This window comes from Heteronotia binoei, chromosome 11 (assembly GCF_032191835.1).
Source record: "Heteronotia binoei isolate CCM8104 ecotype False Entrance Well chromosome 11, APGP_CSIRO_Hbin_v1, whole genome shotgun sequence".
Lineage (NCBI taxonomy): Eukaryota > Metazoa > Chordata > Lepidosauria > Squamata > Gekkonidae > Heteronotia > Heteronotia binoei.
In genome coordinates this window covers 52,821,655-52,842,871 of record NC_083233.1, presented here as the reverse complement: position 1 = coordinate 52,842,871, position 21,217 = coordinate 52,821,655, and the positions used below count along the sequence as shown (strand labels likewise).

At 49.6% G+C, this 21,217-nt stretch overlaps 2 protein-coding genes across 3 annotated transcripts in view; one reads left to right on the top strand and one right to left on the bottom strand.

Annotated features, from left to right (window-relative positions):
- Positions 1-8,804, top strand: part of INPP5J (inositol polyphosphate-5-phosphatase J) — a 59,312-nt gene extending 50,508 nt beyond the window's left edge. For both annotated transcript variants that reach the window (XM_060249226.1, XM_060249225.1), the window contains exons 11-13: positions 4,969-5,046; positions 5,741-5,845; positions 6,987-8,804. In XM_060249226.1, the coding sequence (XP_060105209.1) occupies positions 4,969-5,046; positions 5,741-5,845; positions 6,987-7,607 (804 nt within the window). In that variant the 3' untranslated portion in view covers positions 7,608-8,804. The remainder of the gene's footprint in view (positions 1-4,968; positions 5,047-5,740; positions 5,846-6,986) is intronic.
- A 212-nt stretch (positions 8,805-9,016) lies between these two features.
- PLA2G3 (phospholipase A2 group III) lies at positions 9,017-20,820 on the bottom strand. The gene is made up of 7 exons (XM_060249228.1): positions 20,316-20,820; positions 14,281-14,413; positions 12,243-12,377; positions 11,447-11,955; positions 10,611-10,740; positions 10,330-10,464; positions 9,017-9,993 (listed from the first exon to the last, which is right to left on the bottom strand). Exons 1-7 carry the CDS (start codon positions 20,818-20,820, stop codon positions 9,807-9,809), a joined length of 1,734 nt encoding a protein of 577 aa, XP_060105211.1. The 3' UTR covers positions 9,017-9,806.
- Positions 20,821-21,217: the final 397 nt, after the last annotated feature.

Here is a 21,217-nt window from a genome sequence, read left to right as displayed (position 1 = left end):
AGCTGTAGAATCCTCCACAGCCCTTTATGTATTAACGGAAGCATTCACAGTGGAGAATCCTAGCACTAGATTCCCCCCCCCCCAAATTCTGAAGCACTAGATCCCCCCCCCCCCCCCAAATTTCCTCCGCTCTCTTTCCCCTCCCCGGCTGGCGCTTGCAACGGGGACCTGACTGATTCCTGCTGCCAGAGCTCCCCCCCCCCCCGCTCCATTCTCTCCTTCCCCTTCTGTGGCGCGTGTGAGGAGCTCGCTCGCGTCTACTTTCTAACCGAGCGGAATGTAGCCAGGGAGAAGAATGCAGGACTCCAACTTCCCATTTTATACATGGCGATTTTGTGCAGGTCCAGAAATCCTGGTGGCACAGCTGAGGGAGGCATTCCCTTTTTAAAACACAGACACATGGACGCTTTGGCCCGCACCGGCACTACATTCCCCCCCCCCCCAACAATGGTCGTTTTCGCATTATTGAGATAACGCAACAGCGGAATAACGCAACTAAAGTCAATAATAAAAAAAAATTCTAACGAAACCAATTGAAGTGCCAATTGAGGCTATTCCAGGAGGGTTTTTTTTTTCTATTTGTTAATTTCGAAATATCGCTATTACGCAAAACTGTGAAGTTTAAAAAAAATAAATGGCCGTGCCGGCACTTTGGGGAAGCGCCGCGAAAGGCTGATGATTGGCCAAGCGGGTGGATGGGGTGGGAGGACGGAAAGGGAGAGGGTGACGCCCCCAAAGCAGTCGATCCGGCGTGGATGGATTTCGCACAGGAAACTCCGCTGAGTGGATCCGGAGTGGATCCGGAGGTTTTCGGAAACTCCGGCAACTTGCTGAAAAACATACTCCGGCGTAAAATCCCTGAAGCGCTGGAGCAAAGCGCAGCGCCGGAGCAACATGTGCAAAATCCAAGAGAAGATCCGGAGGTAAATGGGGCGCTACGCCGGAGCAAACGCTAGTGCGAAAACGGCCACAGTGTTTTAGGTCCCAGTGCACACATTTTTGTCTTAGCTCAGGAAAAATGGCACCAGAGCAAACTAATCTATGCAGTAGCTCACAATTTTAATGCCAGTAGCTCATGAAGTAGAATTTTTGCTCGCAAGACTCCACAGCTCAGAGGGTGTTTTCGTGCCAAGGTGTGTGCTGTGGAACCTTGCAGAGCTAACCTTTTTGGTTTCACCTGCAGAAACTTAGCTCACCACTGGCAGTGCTCACTGTATCTCCTTACAGACGTTTAAAAGGCCTGAGGAGGAAATGATGAGGAGAGGAAAAACAAGGGTCCCTTTCCCCATGCAGGAGGCTAATGAACCCTCCGGCTCTTCACCGATGACAACAGGAGAGATCTGAATTCTTACAATACTCAGCAGCGGAGCTCTTCCCACCCCTCGATTCCATGGTGATGGCAAAAATAAAACAGAAGTCCGGTGGCATCTGAAAGACTGTCAAGACAATAACCCAGCAAAGACTTTCAGGAGTCAGAGCAGGAGTCTCTTTCCTGCCTGCTGTATCCATTTATTCTGCAGTTGTGTATGAAATGGCAGGGTGTGCATTGTGTAGGGCTGTAGTGTATTTTTGAGTAAAATAGTAAAGTACAAACATAAATAATTTTACAGCTACATAATAATTTTATTTAGATTTTTTTTAACTGCCCTTCCCTGCTTGCTCAGGTTCACAACAATTTTATTCTGTGCAATATACAATATGAAACAAGTTAAAACCATAAAAATGCAACATTTGAACATTTAGAAACAGTAAACATTTAAGAAATAAGATGGCAATGCCAGCATTCAGTGTGTGTTTGTGTGTGGGGGGGGGGTACAGTGCCAGGCAGGTGTAAAAACTGTTGCTGGCCTCAACCAAAGGTTTGGCAGAACATCTCTGCCTTATATGCTCTGCAAAACTTTAATAGATCAGCCAGGGCATAGATGTCATTCAGCAGGGCGTTCCATCAGACTGGGGCCAGGGCAAAGACCCTGGGTGAGACCAGCCAGATATTTTTTGGGCCGAGGACCACCAGAAGGTTCTTACCTGCTGATCTTAATGCCCTAGAAATCATGCATCATAGTATTAATTCATGTGCAATATAACAATGCAGAGTGCCAGAATGTTTCCCAGTTTCTAATTTCCTGAGACTTGCAGCGCACCATTCTAATTATTTCCCATATTTCAACGAACAGTCATTTTTTCTTAGGTTATATCAGGATCCCCCAAAATGTGCATACAGCATTCTAGTGGCAGTGAAAAGTTTTCAAACCATTTCCTGATAATGACGCTTGCAACCTCGCTACAAGGGCTGTAATATTTGTAGTGTACATTGCAAACATACGGACTAAAGAGGAGGTACAGCTCTCTCTCCCACCCCAAATTTAATTCTGAGAGGGCAAAAACTAAGGGCAAAATAAGGGCAGTGAACTGACAGGAAAGAGGATTTCTTCCTGGTAGATAGGGACCATTGAAGGGTACGCTAAAGGAATGTAACACCATTTACTGACTTTCTGAGTGATGGGGTAGGGCTGGCAAACTCTAGGTGGAGCCTGGAGATCTCCTGGAGTTACAAGTGATCTCCAGATTACAGAGCTCAGTTCCCCTAGAGAAAATGGCTGCTTTGGAGTGTAAACTCTGTGGCATCGCATCCTTTCTGAGCATCCTTCTCCACCCCTCAAATCCCAACATCTCCAAGCTCCAACCTCAAGTCTCCAGGAATTTCCCAACCCAGAGCTGGCAAACCTTGTATGAAAACTGTCTGAATAAAGAACACCAAGAGAGGCTTGGCCCGCTGCTTGTCTGGCCAGTGGGCTGAAAACAAAACAAAAGCCCAAGAGAGCCAGTTTGGTGTAGTGGTTAAGTGCGTGGACTCTTATCTGGGAGAACCAGGTTTGATTCCCCTCTCCTCCACCTGCACCTGCTAGCATGGTGTTGGGTCAGCCATAGCTCTGGCAGAGGTTGTCCTTGAAAGGGCAGCTGCTAAGAGAGTCCTCTCAGCCCTACCCACTTCACAGGGTATCTGTTGTGGGGGAAGAAGATATAGGAGATTGTAAGCCACTCTGAGTCTCTGATTCAGAGAGAAGGGCGGGGTAGAAATCTGCAATTCTTCTTTTTCTTCTAATGGACTGAGTGGAAGGGTCATTTTTCTTTCTTTCTAGTGGGATGGCAAGTCTGTTAGAGCCAGCCTCCCTCCCTGCCAGGCCTGACTCTTAGATGCTGCTTCCTGCTTTTTAAGCATTTGCAGGATATGAATAATTTAGTTTGCAAACTCCAGAGCTGTGCTAAAAGAGCCTCCTTTTGGAAATAAATATGTCATTGTATTAATATAGCTTTTTCGTTCAAGAAGCCTTTTGCATTCAGTAGCCATCTTTTATAACATCTGGCATTTCCCTGGCTTTCTTCCACAGGCGTGGTGGTGGGGGGAGAATTTAGATATTTTATGAGGTTTTTAAATTTTCCATTATATTGTAATGTACATTGTAGTATATTGTAGTTGGGGAAAAAACCCCTCTTTGTGTATATATTTCAAATATGTGATACAGTTTAGATGCTACAGGATAACACCTGCAGGAGACCGGCAGAAACACACACTATTTGCTAGCAATAAGAAGTTTGTTGGGATTGAAGAAAAAGGAAATAGGCATAGCCATTCCAGGATTAATTTTATGAAGAAAATTACTCCCAGCCCTTGACAAAGACTCCATTTTGTTTTTTCAAAACAGCTGTTGGGCAGTGGAGACCTTGGAGAATATTACATTAGCACTTTGCAGTCTGCTGGGGTCTAGTGAAATTGATGGACTTTAAATATTTTTGTAGAAGATGATATTGGATTTATATCCCGCCCTACCCTCTGAATCTCAGAGCAGTCACAATCTCCTTTACCTTCTTCCACCACAACAGACATCCTGTGAGGTGGGTGGGGCTGAGAGAGCTCTCCCAGAAGCTGCCCTTTTTCAAGGACAACTCCTGCAAGAGCTATGGCTAACCCAAGGCCATTCCAGCAGCTGCAAGTGGAGGAGTGGGGAATCAAACCCGGTTCTCCCAGATAAGAGTCTGCACACTTAACCACTACACCAAACTGGCTCTCATCTTTTAGAACATTTATACAGCTGAGAATCCGTTTTGGAAGACATTACTGCCTCTAAGTATAGGTTTAGAAAGAGTGCTCTGTTAGAGAATATATTGTATAAGTTTTCTATGGTTTCAGTGTCTTTGAGACTGATTATCATGTACCTTTAAGTATGCCACATGTTTATACCTGTTTTGTTCCCAGTGAGATGTCTTTTCTGCTTACTGTACAGGATAACACCCATCATGATGTAGTGATTAGGCTAGGACCTGGGAGATCTAGGTTTGGATCCCCACTCTGCAGTGGAAGCTCTCAGGGTAACCTTGGGTCAGTCATTCACTCTCAGCCTAATCTACCTCACAGGACTGTTGTTCCAAGGATACAGTGGAGAGGGGGCAGAATGATGTTTCAAGTTGTTTTGGGTCCCCGCTGACGGGGAAATGCAGAATATAAATATTTTAAATAAATAAATTAGTTTGCATATGTGTGTTTATCTATCTGTCTGTGATTTACAGCTATCTATTTACCCCCATCATCCAATCAGGGGTGGCCAACGGTAGCTCTCCAGATTTTTTTTGCCTACAACTCCCATCAGCCCCAGTCAGCATGGCCAATGGCTGGGGCCGATGAAAGTTGTAGGCAAAAAACATCTGGAGAGCTACCGTTGGCCATCCCTGAACTATATCATACTGAGCTCTGCCAGCAAAGCAGCTGGCTGGTGCTCCCACTCTGAGCGCTGTCCCTTAACCCTAAGATTCTACCTCCAGATCTTGCCTGGGCACAAGCCTGTTTGGAGCCAAGGAGTTGGCAACCCTGGGTTATAAAGGTGATAGCCTCAAGAAGCAGATCAGTTAGTGTTGCCCTTGGGAAAGAAGTCCTTGCTCATTGATCTTTTTCTTGATTTCTCTCTCCTACAGGTGGGCTTTCGACACTACAAGGACTACGTTGCCTATGTGTGGGCAAAGCAGGAGGACACAGAGAGCAACATTTACCAGGTATGGGGATGCCAGAGCCGCAGGAACGCTAAGTGAAGTTTGAATTCTACAAGCAGGGTGCAGGTTCCTTCTGCAAATGGGAGTCCCCCCTCCCTCCCTCCCTCTTCTAAATTTGAGCCTCAAAAGGCAGCGGATTCTCTCCCCCCACCCCTCCCCACTAAACATGTAGCTTGCCTTGCTCTCTGTTGGGACTTTGCAACCAAGACAAGTTCTCACCCTAAATTTTTAATCAGAGGCAAGAACACCTACTTTTTCAAAATCTCCTAGTCATCCACAAGGCTTGGGTGCTGGATAACCCACATTTTAGCTTTCTGGGTGGCTTGGAAGCAGCTTTTTTTTGGGGGGGGGGGGGGGGCAGGAGGACACTGTTAACAATCCAAATATAAGAACAAATATAAGAGCCCTGTCCAGTGCAGCATCCAGTCCAGCATCCTGTTCCCAACAGTGGCCAGCTTGACGAATCACTTATTATTTATCATAGATGGCATACACAAGGGTAAGGCTGAGAAGTTATGTCTAGATAGACCAAGAGCAATCTCAGCAGCTCCCATCACACAAACTTTATACAAGTTACCTGCAGGGTGTGGTATCATTTCATTGCTCAGCCATGTCAACTCTTCTTGCTGTTGGCTGGATTTATGCTGCTCCTCTGCACCTGTTGTCTACTCTCTATCTCTGTCTTTCTAAATTTTAGTTAATGTTTCCAGAGGAGTCTTTGCCTAAAGGAAAAGGTGAATACATCTTGGGCTACTATAGCCACAACTACAGCAGTATGGTAGGCGTGACAGAACCCTTCCAGGTGAGCATCAGGGAAATGGATGACTTGGTTGATCGGGTGCTTTTATATGCTGTAGCATTCTGCTTAAAGATAACTCTAATAAAATCCAGGTTTTGCAAGCAAAATGCAGGTCTGCATAAGGTATTAAAATATACTTCCTTTCCATTTGCTTAATTCCAAATTGACTCTGTAACCTTTTGTAAATATTTGGTAAGATGTTGGAAGACTAAAAGATACCAGTCACAAGAAAGTGGGAACAAGATGCTAGCCTTCAAGACTTTGATCAGAGGCTTAAAAAGTATAATAAGGACAGCCCCCTAATATGGCAACTGCTACTCAGGGGGGTATTTTGCCCCTATAGATGGAGGTTCCATTTAGATATGGAGGCTCCTAGCTGTTGATCGGTCTCTCCTTCATGAATCTGTGTAAACCTTCATGATGTTGCATACAGCAAAAGGCCAGAGGTGTGAAGAGCTGAGTGGGATTTCCAGTGGTGGGGACCAGAGGACTCTCCTTGCCCCACACTTGGACTTCCTAGTGAATAACTGAATAAATGATGCAGACAGATGTAAATTGATGGTATTAAAACAAATGCATTATTACCTACAAAATTCTGCTATTAGGAAGGATATGGATTCAATATAGTACTTGGGCTGCGCTGGCACCTTTTGACATTTGTGTTCAGGGGCAAGGTTCACACAGCTTGGTACAATCCTCTCTTCCAGAAAGCCAATCCATGGCTTTTCTATTTCTTACACTATAGCACCGTGGAGCTAGTCAGAGTCTGTTCTCAGTGATTTTCATTGGCTTCTAAAGAATACTCTGGCATTTTGGAACCCAGGAGATGGCACCAAACAGAGTGGTGTGGGCCTTAGTTTGCTGACAGTGGGATTGATGGGGCTACCCTCTGCATAGGGGACTATCTGTTCCTTTTCCTTATATAGCTGCCATTAACTCCTAAAGCACTGCAGATATGTGCAGAGGGGGTGATTGTGACCTTGTCACTGGCCCATGAAGGAAGACATGTGCAATTTAGGGCCTCTGAAATAGGTAGGCTTTCTTAAACTGGTCTTAGATAAATATTTTGCTATGGGAAATAATTGAGATTATAGCAGAACTCCTCATTCCAAATGTGACTGTTTTCCCTTTCGCTGGCATTTAGATTTCGCTGCCCACTTTGGAGCAGGTCAGCAGCACCACAGACAGTTCGACCGCCACTTCCGAAGAGGAGGACGACAGTACCATGGTGCTTCTCAGTTCCAAATCCCGCAGCCCCAGTCCCGGCAAGATGAAGCGCCACCGTAGCCGCAGCCCCAGCCTGGCCAAGTTCCAGGGCCTGATCCTGAGATCTTCAAGCCGAGACCAGGGCACCAGCCGCAGCCCGTCCCCCCAGGGCCGCCGCTCCAGCAGCATCCTGAAGGCAGACATTCCCAGCATCCAGTTCTCCAAGGACAGCTCCCGGCAACGCTCCAAGTCACGGGAGACGGTGCCAAGCACAGAGAGCAGCACAGCCCCCAGGCTCCAGGCAGCCTGGCACTTCGATGACAACCCTCTGGCGCGGGCCGACCCTCGCAATCTGGGCCTGCTGCCAGCCGTGCGCTTGGAGACCATTGACCAAGTTATGGCCCACCGTCGGGACAGCACTGACCAGGGCCTGCCTTCCCGTAGAATGAGCCCCACAAGCCCTACAGCAGGGCTGTCTGCTCTCTTTGGTACCTCCCCAAATGAGGGGGGATCCCAGGATTCCCTAGATACCAACCACAGCCGGGACGTGGGACTCTGAAAGAACCAGGCCAGCCATCGTGAGCCCACTGTCAAACCATCCTGTGTAGTGAGCTTGCAGTATTATTCCTCATGTCCTCGCCTGCCAGTGTTCTGCTGTGTACAATCTCTGTCTCTCCTTGGTGTGATGCAAGGCCCTCCCACTCCGGGAGGTGCTGCCACTCGTGAGGCCCTGCCTCCTGACTCAGTCCGCCTGATAATCAACCTGCCTTTCATCAGGGGCTGTGTGAACAAAAGGCTTCTTCCTTGGGGTTCTTCATCTATTAAGTCATGCAGCCTTAAAAGCCCACACAACCATTTCCTTTGATGAATCTCCACCCAGTGAAGGCCAAGGTTGGTTCTGAGGCGAGACCTATCCACCCAGAGGATGATTTCTGCTCTCAAACAGTAGCACTGTGTGGGTGAGGGCAACAGCCTTTTCTCTAAAAGCCTGGAAGCGTCAGTCAGTTGGCCCGGAGATAACTCTTGCAATACTTGGCAGCCTTTGTAGAGAGAGGGCTGAGCAAGACCCACCCATGGCCTTGTTTGGAAAGACATGCTTGATGAGGGGGTGCCTTTCAACTGGGTGCAAAAGACTGGGGCGGGGCGTCCTTCGTGGTCAAAGCCAGTTCCCCACAGGATTATGGCTCAGCCTGCTCCCAGGGAGTTCACCAGCAGCAGGATCAAACCAGCATGGTGCAGCAAAGATCAAAACTGAGAGCAGGCAGAAGCAGGAGAGGCCTAGTTTTATGAGCAGGAAGCAGACCATTGAGTTTACCATTGTCAAGGCAACAGGGGCTTTCGTTATAGAGCCAGTTAGGGCTGCAATGGTTGTGGTGGGGTTCCTATGATACTGAAGCGTTTGATGCTGAGTACCTGGCAGGTAATTTTTGCTGAGGAGGAAGAGGTGGATATGATGTAAAGTTGACCATACGGGGACTGTAGAAATAAAGGTGCGGCTCTTTGTGTCCCCTGTTCTGGAGCAAGGATGGTGTTGGGGGTGCAGAAGCCTAAAGGGCCAGTTTGGTTCCCTGGGCATTGCTAGGCCTATGATGCCGTTAATCAAGAACAAAGCAAGCAGTCCAGGGAACTGGGGGGAGGAAGGGGGGCTGGTCTCCCCATAGGCAGATCTATGACCTTCGCTGGGCCGAGTTCAGAGTTGATGCAATCTGTCCTACCTCTTTCCCTCCTCCTTTCCAATAAATCATCTATGAACTTACACAAGTGCCCATGTGGTGTCTGCTTGCTGGGCACATAGCATGGCACTGGATGCATGGCTAGAGTGTGCACATATTCATGTATTTTATTTACTTTATTTTATCAAATTTATATCCTGCTCTCCTCTGACATGCAAATATAAAAGATCAGTGTGTGGACATATGCAGCCCTCCAGTGTCCATAAATATTTTGAAGCAGAGGACTGGCCTACTATCCAACTAATGAAAATGCTTTATTGCAACATTATTTACATGCCACTTGTACCCCTAGCTACATTCTCCTCCTAATAAATTAAAAGGAAGGTGCGAAGTTTCTGCCCCTGCCTTCCACACCAGGGGAGTGTCAAGTGAATTTCACAGGCAGTAAGTAACCACACTGCAGCATGCAGCAGGAGTTTCACCCCCTCTAGGAAAGACCCTGGTGTTCCAAGAGCCAGGGGTAGGGTCACTCCATTCCCTAGGAAGCAGGGTCCCACAGAGTTCCACCAGGAGAACCCAGGTTTCCTGGCTCCTCTACCAGGCCCCTGATTCAAGTTAAACTGGATCAGTTCACCCCTGAGAGACACCACAGTGATCCAAGGCCCATAAATGTGTCCTGGGTAGGTCCAAGGCCAGCCTTTGCTGAAGATGAGCAAGCTCCTTGAATCCTATGGCAACCACATTCTGCAGGAAGGTTGCTCCCTCGTATAGGGTCATGTGTATAACAGCTTATCCCAGTCTCCACACAGTAGGCAGTTTACCATCTTGAAGTCAAGGCCTGAAGCAGGGAGCAGATGGAGAGCGCACACTTCATGCCTGTGGAAGTCATGCCAGTGCTTTGTCCCATACTGGGATCCTTTTGCTACTCCTAGTCCTGCAGAACAACAGAAGCAGTCTGAAAGTCACACTGGGTCCTGTAAGTGGTGCAGGTTCCACCAGGGAAGCTCAGGCAGTCTCAGGTCTTTACTAGGCCTTGCTTCCCCTCCTCCCGCACACAACGTCCACTTGGAAATTCTGTCTCCACCTCAGTGAGGCACGGTGGGATGTGTTGCCTGTGCCAACTGCATACACTTTTCATAGAGTGGGACAGGCCTGCCTGGCGGTGTCCATTCGTGCCGCTTCATTTTGAAGGAGGTACCCGGTTGTTTCCGTGACAGTCTGTTTGTGAGGTGGCGGGCAGGGGCCAAGATGGCTCTGCCTACATCAATGCAACTGCAGGAGAAAATGCAGCAGGTCAATCCCACGCAGTATAGGCCAGCAGATCAGCCATGGCTAGTACTTTGCTGGGAAACCACCAAAGACGACCAGGGCTGCTGTGCAGAGGAAGGCAATGGCCAATTACCTCTGAACATCTCTTGCCTTGAGAAGCCACAGGGATGCCCCCTGCCCTCTGAGGCTCCTAAGAGGTGTTCCCTGGCAGTTGTGAGAAGGGACCCTGGGACTTGCACAGCTCAGCATTCAGGGCTGGCAGAACCTCATGGATTGGTCAACTGGAGCTGCTGCTTCTCACCAGCCGCACCCTCCTCTGGAGGTGTCCATGGCACTTACTTGGAGTGCTCTTCCTCTCCTTCCATGCAGCCTGGTGGGGCTTGCAACAGGAAACAGGAGGGGGAGACGTAGTCAGACAACACCTCCTCCTCCACCTCATTGGGCCCCTTTGTCTTGCGCAGGAACCGGGCCAACCTAGTAAGCAGAAAGCAGCTCAGAACCAAAACCAGAATCTGGCCCTCATCAGCATCTCCCCTGCAGTCCTCCTTTCCTGCTAGGAATACTTCCCCCCCCTCCACCCTGTGATGAAGATATGGGGGGCGGGGTTTGGTCAGACTTACCTGCGGGTGCAGTTGCAGTGGAAGAGGATGCGGGAGTCCAGGTTGTGCAGCTGGTACTTGACCTCATTGGGTGCAATCCTGTATGGGCACTGGTCTAGGCGTCTGTAGCAGTTACAGCTCTGGGATGGAGCTAGTGAGGCAAGAGGGGTGGCAGTTAAGTGCCAAAGGAGGAGGAAGATCGAAGCCACCACCCCAGAGACCACTCAGTACTGGCACACGGTATCCCTTTTTCATAACCACGCTCAGGCTCTTCTAATTCAGCAATCAGCTTCAGACTGAACCCACCAAGAAGCAACAGCTCTCCTCCATGAATTTGCCCTCCTTTTTAAAACAGTGGTCATGACTACATCTTGGGCCAAGAACTTCATTACAAAATAAACAACACATACACCCCCCCCAGTTCCTTCCTGCCATTAGCAAGACTGGCCCTGCAACTAGGCAATTGCCTAGGGTGCAGGCATTCTGAGGGTGCCCAACTGGGTGCCCCCCATGTGACTCGGTGACATTATCAGTGCAGGGGGCGCACCAGAAGTTAACCTTGCCTAGGGTGCCAGACAGTCTAGGGCCAGCCCTGTTTCTCAGACGGCATCTAAGAAAGCCAGATGGTCACCAGTCCTGACTCTTCCGCCAGTCCGTTCCCACTTGCCTTGAGACAACAGCTTCAGAAACAGCAAATACATTTAATTCAATGAGAAAGGGAGAAAGACTTCACAGTACTTCCTCTTCAATCCATTCCCCATTTTATAACGCTAAAGCAGTTTGTAGCTCCACATGATTGTCTCCCAGAATAAATGCATGCACCCCCATCCGCACTTGCCTGCAAGTCAGTCACTCACCTGGGCTGCTTGGCACAGCAGTGGATCTGTGTTTGCTGGGGACCAAGAGTGGCTTCACAGTCTGTGCCACTTCAGTGGGCTGATGGGCTTGCTGGACGTCTGGATGCTCTGTGAAGGAAGTTGCCCCTGTCTTCAACAGACCTGCTTCTGCTGTGGCTCCCAAAGCAGGCAACAAGGACGTAGCTCTCCATGGTACAGGGGTAGTCCCTGGGCTTGTGGGTGCTTGGGACGGTCTGGACAGATCTAGCCTGGAAATGGGGCTCTGCGGGATGACCATATCCTGCCCCTTGTCAGGTTCCGGATGCAGCCTCTGCTGCTTGGCAGCCTCTTGACCAGGGCGCTTCCGGCGGTTCTTTCGAGTGTGCTTCTGGCCCTTGACCCTATGCCTTCTAGGATGGGGAGGAGGAGGAGATGTGGCTCGGTCAGATTTCTCGTTGAGCGGCAGGTCATGTCCATAGTGGCTTTGTTCAACCAGGTGAGCCAAAGGCACTGGGCCATACCTCTTACACCTGGCATGAGAAGGAGACATAAGATCAAGAGCTCTATATAGTACCTGTTAGCTCCCCACCACTCGCTATTTCGCAGACAGCATCTAAGAAAGCCAGATGATCAACCTACAGCAGATGCTTCTAGAAAGGTAAGATGGATATGGAATCGCAGATGGGGAACTCCTTCCCAGAATGCTGCCACCGCTGGCAGGTTCTGGCACTGCCTATTGGGTTGAGCTGGCCCTCCATTTTCCCATCCAGGTGTAAGTGCCCTCCCCCAGCAGCACCCAATAAGATGGATCACTCACCCGCTCCACCAGTGCCACTCCACGCACTCTTCACTCTCCTCCAGGACAAAGCAAGGGACTTCCAGCAGGTTGAAGAAGCTGATGCCAATGACGTTGGAGATGGTGTCATTGAGAGACATCAGGCACTGCCTGAACCTGTTGAAGGCAATGGAGGAATGAGCAGAACTCGTACACGTGTGTTGCAAGACAGCCTGTGCAGGGTAATGGAGGGGCATGAAATCCAGGTTCAGATCCCTGCCCAGCCACAAAGCAAACCTGGGGAGGTGGGGAGCTGTGCAAAGCCGGCGCCTTCCTCAGACTAGCTGAGTGCTCAGATCTGCTGCAAGGCTCTCTGTTCAAGGTGCAGTTGTAACTGTGAGGGATCCCAGGGAACAGCAATTTGGAATTCCCACCCCACTCCTCAAAAACTTCCCCTCCAGGATTCATTAAGCTCCCAAGTGCTTGAGCAGGCTGATTTCTCACACATGTCCCATTTTCTCGTTTAACAGGTTTAGCTGCTCTTCTGGCCTCCTGGAGAATGCTCAGACCTCAGCATGCCAATTTGGAGGGTGCTTTATTTTGCTTTTGATTCATTCACACAGTCATCATTCTTCTTGAAATTTGGGGAGCAGAGACCCTGATATTGTTTTTTGTTTTGTTTTATTGGATTAAAACAATTCCATTATTCCCCTAAGACACAGTGTGAGTTTAGTAGAAAACAACCCTGCAAGAAAGACTGCTGAGAAAGAACAAAGCTTGCATTCAGTGGCACCTTTAAGATCAACCAAGTAGCATATTCTTCTTTGAAGTGGGCCGATTTGCTGTGCAGATTTATATCCCCTTGTCCCCAGACCAGAGAAGTACATTCCAATTTCTACTATTCATTATGTTACATTACTATTCCGATCTATAGTTACAAATAAGAGATAAAATAATTAATTGGGACAGCAAAACTCTGAATGATGCTGAGAACTCACGGGCCTTGTCTATGGACAGCACACTTACTCCTTCTTGAGTGGCTGATAAAGCTACAGCACAAGCGCAAGTTGTAGGCCTGGCTTTCCCTGATGGAAAAGTTCTAATTGACTGGACCATTTTTGTTTGCACGGAGAATTGTAGAGTTGGAAGGTGCCTCACAGGCCTTTTAGATCAATGACCTGCTTAATGCAGAAAAGCCAGGGCATCTCTGATGGACAGCTGTTCAGCCTCTGTTTGGGAGGATGTTCAGCATGGGTGAGGTCATTGCCCTGGTAATTGGCTTCTTGTGTTAATCAGATCTTGCCATAAGAAGGTTCTTCCTAATGTTCAACTGAGATCTGCTTTCTAGGAACTTAAGCTGATCCCCGTTCCTAGCAGGTGCTGCAGGTGGCTGACAAAATGGTCAAGCACTCTGAACAGGTTCTGTGGTGGGAAATAAACCAAGTGCTCAGGAGAACATCAGGCAGCAAGCCTAAGAGGGCAGCACAGTGAGTCTCAAAAACTGCATGCAAGCAAGGGCTGGATGGTTAAAAGGCACATGAAGGACTTGGGGGTAAAAGCATCCCTCCCTCCATGGGGAGGGATGGTGGCTCAGTAGTAGGATATCTGCTTGGTAAACAGAAGGTCCCAGGTTCAATCCCTGGCATCTCCAACTAAAAAAGGTCCAGGCAAATAGGTGTGAAAAACCTCAGCTTGAGACCCTGGAGAGCTGCTGCCAGTCTGAGTAGACAATACTGACTTTGATGGACCCGGGGTCTGATTCAGTATAAGGCAGCTTCATATGTTCATGTCCTACTTACTGAGCCCAGAGAGATACTCCCTTCCCATGCAAATGACTTAGAAGCAGGTAACTCAAGCATCACACAGCCATCCTGCCCAATACAATTGCCTCTGACTGCAGCTGCTTTTGGGAGTTCTTTCCCAGCCAAACTGCTCAAAACAGATGTCAGAGACTGGGCCCATGAGCTTCTGCTGTGTTCTGTTACTGAGATAGCCCTCCCTCCTCCACAGAGACAGGAACCCTAAAACAATCTGTCCCCTACACCAAAAGTCACAAAAGGGTCACCCCCTATTGACTCACCGGGCATCGCAGTCGCAGTGAGAGATGGTGTGCAATCGATAATTCCGCATCCCATACTTGTATTCCAGGGCATGGATCTGAGCTTCACACTGGTCATGTTCTCGACAGCACACATCTGGGCCCTGGAAAACCCCTACAATGAAAGAAGCCAGGATTAGACCAAAGGCTAACATCAAGCCAAATGAGCCAGGATCAGACTAAGACCGGCTATGATGCTAAGATCTACAGCGATGGGCAGGAGTGGTCTCAGCACAGAAGCCCTCTCCAGATCATGTGACCCCACAACCATCCCATGCCTTTCATGGCTGTGCAGTAACAACCATAACACATCCAACAATAAAGTTCAAATGGTTTTATGTGGCTCGGTGCTGTATTAGGTATGTGTTGTGGCATTATGGGTTCAAATCCTGAGAGCCAAAGGGAACCCCCACGGGTAAGTTAGCAAACTCGGGAAAGGACCCCTTGCTCATCAAGAGCACCCGCTTGACCTGCACAAAGTCTCTGATTCAGTCTCCAGTTGAAGGAACGTCACGCTGCCTTGAAAGGCACAGAGCGAGTCTCCAGTTAAAGGAGCTCAAATAGCAAGAGCTCTGAAATCTTGACTAGCTTTTACTAGCCAGAGCAGGCAAGAGGGGGCTCACAGGAACATTACACAAGAAGCCTGCCATGCGAGTCAGCACCGGGCCCCTTTGTCCCCCTAATTGGCCATTACTGAAGCTGACAAAGCTACAGCAGAAGCAACATTGCCCCTGGAGTTCCCCTTCTCAAAATGTTATTCTCCTCCCCCACCCCTCCACAAACAGAACAGCTTTTCTTTGGCTAATTGCAACTTCCTGAAATGTCACTCCGATCAGCTTTTGTTTAGGCTTGCAAAATGACACGATCAGAATTCACACCCCTTTGCTGCAGAAGCAAATGAAGAAAAGGGCAGCCTTTCAAATGGGCTCTGCTAGTTTGAGGAACAATGAGAGCACCTCCCTGATGTGATTAAGCAGAACTTCAGCAGCAGTTGCTCTGTATCTAGGGTTGTCAACTCTGTTGGAAAATTCCTGGGGATTTTGGGGGTGAGGCCTGGGGAGGGCAAGGTGTAATGCTGTAGAGTCCACCCTCCAAAGCAGCCATTTTCTCCAGAGAAACTGATCTGTGTTATTTGGAAATCAGCTGGGAGAACTCCTGGCACCACCTGAGGATTGTCAACCCTGTCTGTATCCATGGCAGCTGCCCACACTCTTCTTGGAACACATTCAGAGGAGTTTGCCGTGTTAGTCTGTTGTTGCAAAACAGTAAAGAGTCCAGTAGCATCTTTAAGTCTAACAACTTTTGTTGTAGCATAAGCTTTCAAGAAACACAGCACTCTTCACCAGATGAATGCAGAAATTAGAAATCCCAGTTAGAAAAAAAAAAGTTTATATCTCTCGAGTGCAGACATTGGCAAGCCAAAACTCATTAAAGGAGGAGAAGAGATGGCACAAAAACTTTCTGCCGTTTACGCAATCCAGACTCTTAGGTTAAAATCTTTCAAGGGCAAAGGCAACTGTGCAAACAGAGGCTTCAACTTTAACTGACCTTGTGCAATTCTTTATGAAAGGGGCCTGTCAATTCATTGCATCTGCAATGCTATTAACCACTTTCCTCTTTGGGTGAAAAAACAGCACCAAAGAGCAGTGGCACAACAGCACTCTTGCCCAGGCAGAAGAGACAGTGTGATATCTTGTGACTGACAATGCAATCCCTATGTAGATACTCTAATCAAAGCCAAGTCAATTTAATTGGCTCAGACTGGAACGATTCTACATAGGTGTGCACTGTAACTTTCTTACAACTTTAAAATTGAGCAGACAGCAGTGATGTGCCAAGGACAGTTTTTCCAGTGTATGTTTGGGGGACAGGGGAGCAGAATGCACTGGCCACACTACTGCCAAAATGACTTACATTGATACATTGCTGTATCAAAGTTGGTTTTGTCTCAAGGGCGGGGCTGCAGCTCATTGGCTGAGCATCTGCTTTGCATGCAGAAGGACCCAACTTCAATCCGTGGCATCTCCAGAGAAAACCAGCTCAGGTAACAGTGATGGGAAAGACCTCTGCTTCAGACCCTGGAGAGCTACTGCCAGTCTGAATAGACAAAACCAACTTTGATACAGGAAAGGCCTGATTCAATGTAAGTCAACGTCATACATTTATACATGTGTTAAGGCAGCTTCATATATTGCATGTGTGTGCGTGTGTGCAGAAGCATTTGAGTTGCTTCTGCAGTCAAGGTGGTCCACGGAAGTTCAGATAAATGCAACAGCGATAAGAGCTGCAGTGCTTTTTATGAGCCTGGACCTCTGTATTTCTAACAGTCAGAGCATGTTACAAGCACTGCAGTCTCAGGAAGAGAGGGGAGTGTGTGGAATAGGAATGGATTGAGCAAAATAGGCAGATGGGGTATTAAAGACTATCTGCAAAGCTGAATCACACATGCCTAAACAGATTATCCACATTGCTTCAGTCTGTCTCAGGAGTGTTATGTTAGATGTTTTTATTGATGCTGACCAGACTGTCATCCTAGACTGATCGACTTGTGTGTTTGCTCTCCATGCAGATTCCAGAAACCTCCTGTAAAGTGAAGCCCTATTACGGCGTGTTCCTCCTTCTAACATGCAAATCACTAACAAACCTCCGGACTCCCCTACTTGGAAATCCCAGCGATATACTGGTAGGAGCAAAATATAGAATAGCGCTGCCCTCTCGTGGTCCTGAGTGGAAATGCATTGAGCCCAGCAGTACCTCAATTGCCCTTTTCAGCAGAACGGGGTTTGAAAAGATCCTTCCCAATGCAGTTCTAAACATCCAAACCACAAAGAACATATACTTTCAAGAGCTGGTTCTCAGCGTTTTACAGATCCAGAAGGTCTGATAAAATTATTGCCTCACTTGCTTTCTGAGTGCATCCAGATATGTAGCCTAAACAATCATTCTGCATTCCTTCTCACCAGTGGAAGCATCACAAGCACAAAAACTACATGCACATGTATTCACTGGCACAAGGGATCAAGGGATCCGTAGCCCAGCATTCTGTTTTTGAAAGCAGTAAGCCAAGGGATAGGAAGTTTACAAGCTCTTGCCTCAGCCTCAGTGAATAAGAGGTATACTGCACGGGTACTCTCTGCAAACAGATCTATTCATATCTAGTTCTTCTACTTTTTGAAAAATTACCCCATCTAGTGGCCACATTGTAGTAATGAGTTCCGCAGATAGGAAGGGGAAACATTCTACTCCTATACACTGCCTCAAAAGCCTTATGGCTATGAGGTGGTAAAGAAGTGATGTAAATAAATAAATATTTCCATTTGTCAGCCTGCAGAATGACTCTTAGGCTGGGTACAGACCAGCAGCTTGGGGCAGCAGCCTCCCATCCTGGAAGAAATCCGGCAGAGGAGGAAGCACTCCCAGGGCAGTCGGACAGCATGCAGCCTGCTGGCGGGACAGAGACGGGCTGCACACGCACTGGTGGAGTGGTCAGACCGCTTAAGCACTTGAGCGGCGCTTCCCAGGTGCACCCCGGCTGTTCAGATGGGTGGGAAATGTAGCAGGGAAGCATGGTGGAGATTTGCTAGCACTTTGGAAGTGGTAGCTTTTTAAATCGCTTCAAGGATGCCAGGGGATGGGGTGAGTACGGGAGTGGGACGGTCTCCAGAGGTTTGTGTCTGAACATTCTGTTTGAATTGGTCTGCAGGCTGTCCCTCTGTCACCTCAAATTGCCTGTCTGGACCCAGCCTTACTGTCACCTTTACCCGAGTGCATGCAACAATTTCATTTTGTAAGAAACCCTGTTACATTTAAAGGGTTATGCCTGTAGGGACATTTAGCAATGCTATCGGACTGGGGTGTCTGTGTGTGTGGAGGGGGGTTACATTCCTCACAATCAGCCTATCATAAAACCACAACAAACATAAAGCACATCCAGAAAACCAATGTTTCAAAGACAACACTATCTCAATTAAAAATCATGCAACCCAAACTTTACCAAGGGTCCCATGTGTTTGGCTGTCCCAAACTGGGAACAAGTATGCTAGAAGCAGGCAGCATCTCCAAGAAGTCAGCTGAAAGAGATCCAGAGAATATATGTCCCAGATGGGCAGAAGCCAGACCATGAACCACTGGCCAATTCCACTGGCTACTGAGCACCTACTGAGGTTATGCTGGATTGTTGTGATCCAGCAAAGCACTTCTGCAGCTGTCCTGCAAAAGGCCACACTTAGAACTGGGATAGGGCTGGGGCTCAACAGCTGAGTATCTTTTTTGCATGCAGAAGGACATGAGTTCAATTCCTGGCATCTCCAGATTAAAAAAAAATCTAGCAATAGGTGATGGGAAATGAGACCCTGGAGTGCCAACTAGGCCATTCTGACTTTGATAGACCAAGGGTCTGATTCAGAATAAGGCAACTTCATGGGTTCAAAATTAACACAGATGTGGCTGGACTGCCTGCATTCTAATTGTAACACTGAATGCTTTCATCTAAAGTGGATCTGCCAGGATGTACTGAGTGTGCTGATGAGAAAGCATTCGAGCCATCCTGTCCAAATCTGCTATCCTGTGTAGGAATGCCAAACCACCAGGTTTGCAATCACCCCAAGAGCTTAATTTGTCCTTTAGGTGGTACTGTAGGATGATTGGTTAATGTGGGATGTGCCCTTGCCTAAGAGCATGCTCATCAGTCAAGTGACTCTGCCATCCCTTGTTTCTGCAAGCTTGACTGCAAAATGTCACTTTGGCACTCTGAGCACTTCCCCCAGACAAAATGCACTGAACAAAGCCCAGGGAGCTTTATTTGAAGTCCTAAGAGGTGCCACCACCTGGGTGCATAGGGCCCCACCCGAAGGGATCGACCTTCAGGCTCTCAGTGCTTCTCAGGGCTCTTCTTCTAGGCAGCCCCCACCCTTGCACTCAGGGCTTCTATGGTTAGACTACTCTGCAAGGAGGTGCCAAGCAGACCAGCAGGGGAGTCCAGATGTTTTTCTCCAGCCTTGCTGGGGGCATCCCAGGTTAATACCTTTCTCTCCCCCCCCCCCCACCATTATTGCACTTGGAGCATCCAGGGACAGAACTGCCCCCTATCCCAAACTTCCAGCATTCCTGAAAGCAGAGGCAGAAGGGGATGTCATCTAACTCAGCTGACTGCCACAGCTCCCAGAAGTGAGATCTGGTAAACCAAAAGCGAGGGAAACTGCAAAAGAAAGTGACCCTACTCTCCCCCTGCCCTCTCGACAAGCTGCATGAAAACAGCAGAAGAAGGAAACTATGCGAGACACCTCGGAACCCAAACCATTCAGTGCCCTTTACATGCAAGCAGCCTGCACTTTCCTGTTCTCCAGGACTCTTCATCAGGCTTGATCTTTGGAAGGGGGGGGGGCGGAGGGGAGGAAAGCCGGTTGGGATCATGCTGTCAAAGCTTTCTGTGAATTTCTTGCACAAGAGTCTCCAAAGAGGCACAGAAGTGAACACAGCCCGAACGATCCCCACCGCTTTTTTTTTTAATTAAGGGTTTTCCAGAACTCCAAAACTTGCACAATGTTCTGAGTCACGTTTTCAGTAAAGAAAATGGATGGGGAGGAGCTCCAACTCGGAGCCTCCTTTAGATATCAGCGCGGAGGATATGAGTTAGGTCTCAAAATCACTAGACCATTTCCCGCCCCCCACTTAATTGGTGAACAGAGTTCCTCTGAGCATGTTCAAAATGCTCTTCCCCTACTCCTGAAGGCTGCCATAGCAGGCGATGCAGGTTCCAGGGGCTGGGTGCGAAGCCCCCTCGTCGGTAATCCCTCCCTCATATGTGGCTATCTGTGGCATAAGAATGGCACTTTGCACATGCTCAGGGGGATCTTGATCAGAACGCCGCGTGTTCCCTGCCACTGCGAGCACTCTTGGGGGCCCGCGCCCCTCCCAGTCACGCCCACGCGAAGCCGGGTCTGTTGCTGCCCCTCCGCCGGCGAGCAAGCGCGAATGCCGCGCGGGTCGGCCAAAGCGCCCCCCCCCCCGCTGCTTACCCAGCTCGGTAAAGTTGCCGGCGGAGTTGCCGGCTCCGCACCACAGCGTCCCGGGCATCGTCAAGCCGCGTCGGACCCGCCCGCCCTCGGGCTGCTCCAGCCGCTCCGCTCCCCAGCAGGAGTCCCGCCGCTCGGCCAAGGCGGCCAGATCTCGCCGGAGCTCGGCGCCCCAGAAGGCGCGCTCCAAGGGGCCCCCGGCGCCGCTCTCCCGCCGCTGCTGCCGGCAGGTGTCCGCGTACCAGGCAGTCAGCGGCGCTTCTGCGCGCCAGGCGCAATCGAGCAGGCGCCCGTGCGCGTCCCAAGCGCCTTGCACCAGCACCCGAGGGGCCCCGCCGGGCCGCAGCCACAGGAAGCTCCTGAAGCGGGCGCCGTCGCTCCCCGCCGCCAGCCTGTGGCAGGAGGTGCTCGCTTTGCTCCAGGGGCCGCCAGCCAGAGCCGCCGGGGGCAAGGGCAGGCCGAGGCACAGCAGCAGCAGCAGCCGCCGCCAGGGCAGCGCCGACGCCATGGGACCGCCTCGCTTCCCGCTCGCCCTCGCAGCCGGCCAGGGGCACCCGGGAATGAATGAAGCGCCTTCCCGCCGGGGCGGCTTTTACTAGAGGAAGGCCCGGCCGCTCTAGGCGCCCGCCATTGGACGGCTCGGGGCATGCCCGCCCCCTCCCTGTGGGGACACGCCCCTCGGCGGCCTGCTCAGCACGTGGCTGGAGCTCGTCCGCGTCCCCGGCTGGGGGGGGGGCACGACTCATCTGGGGCGCCCCCCAAGTTTTCCTGGCCGACCCAAAGGGGGGGGGGGGGCTTCTGTCGGCGAGTGGCCGCCCTTGCTGGGTCAAGCCGGGAAAGGATCTACCGTGACCGCCGTCTTGCTGCTAGCAGGTGCCTCGGGCCGGGATGCGAGCAAGCAAAGC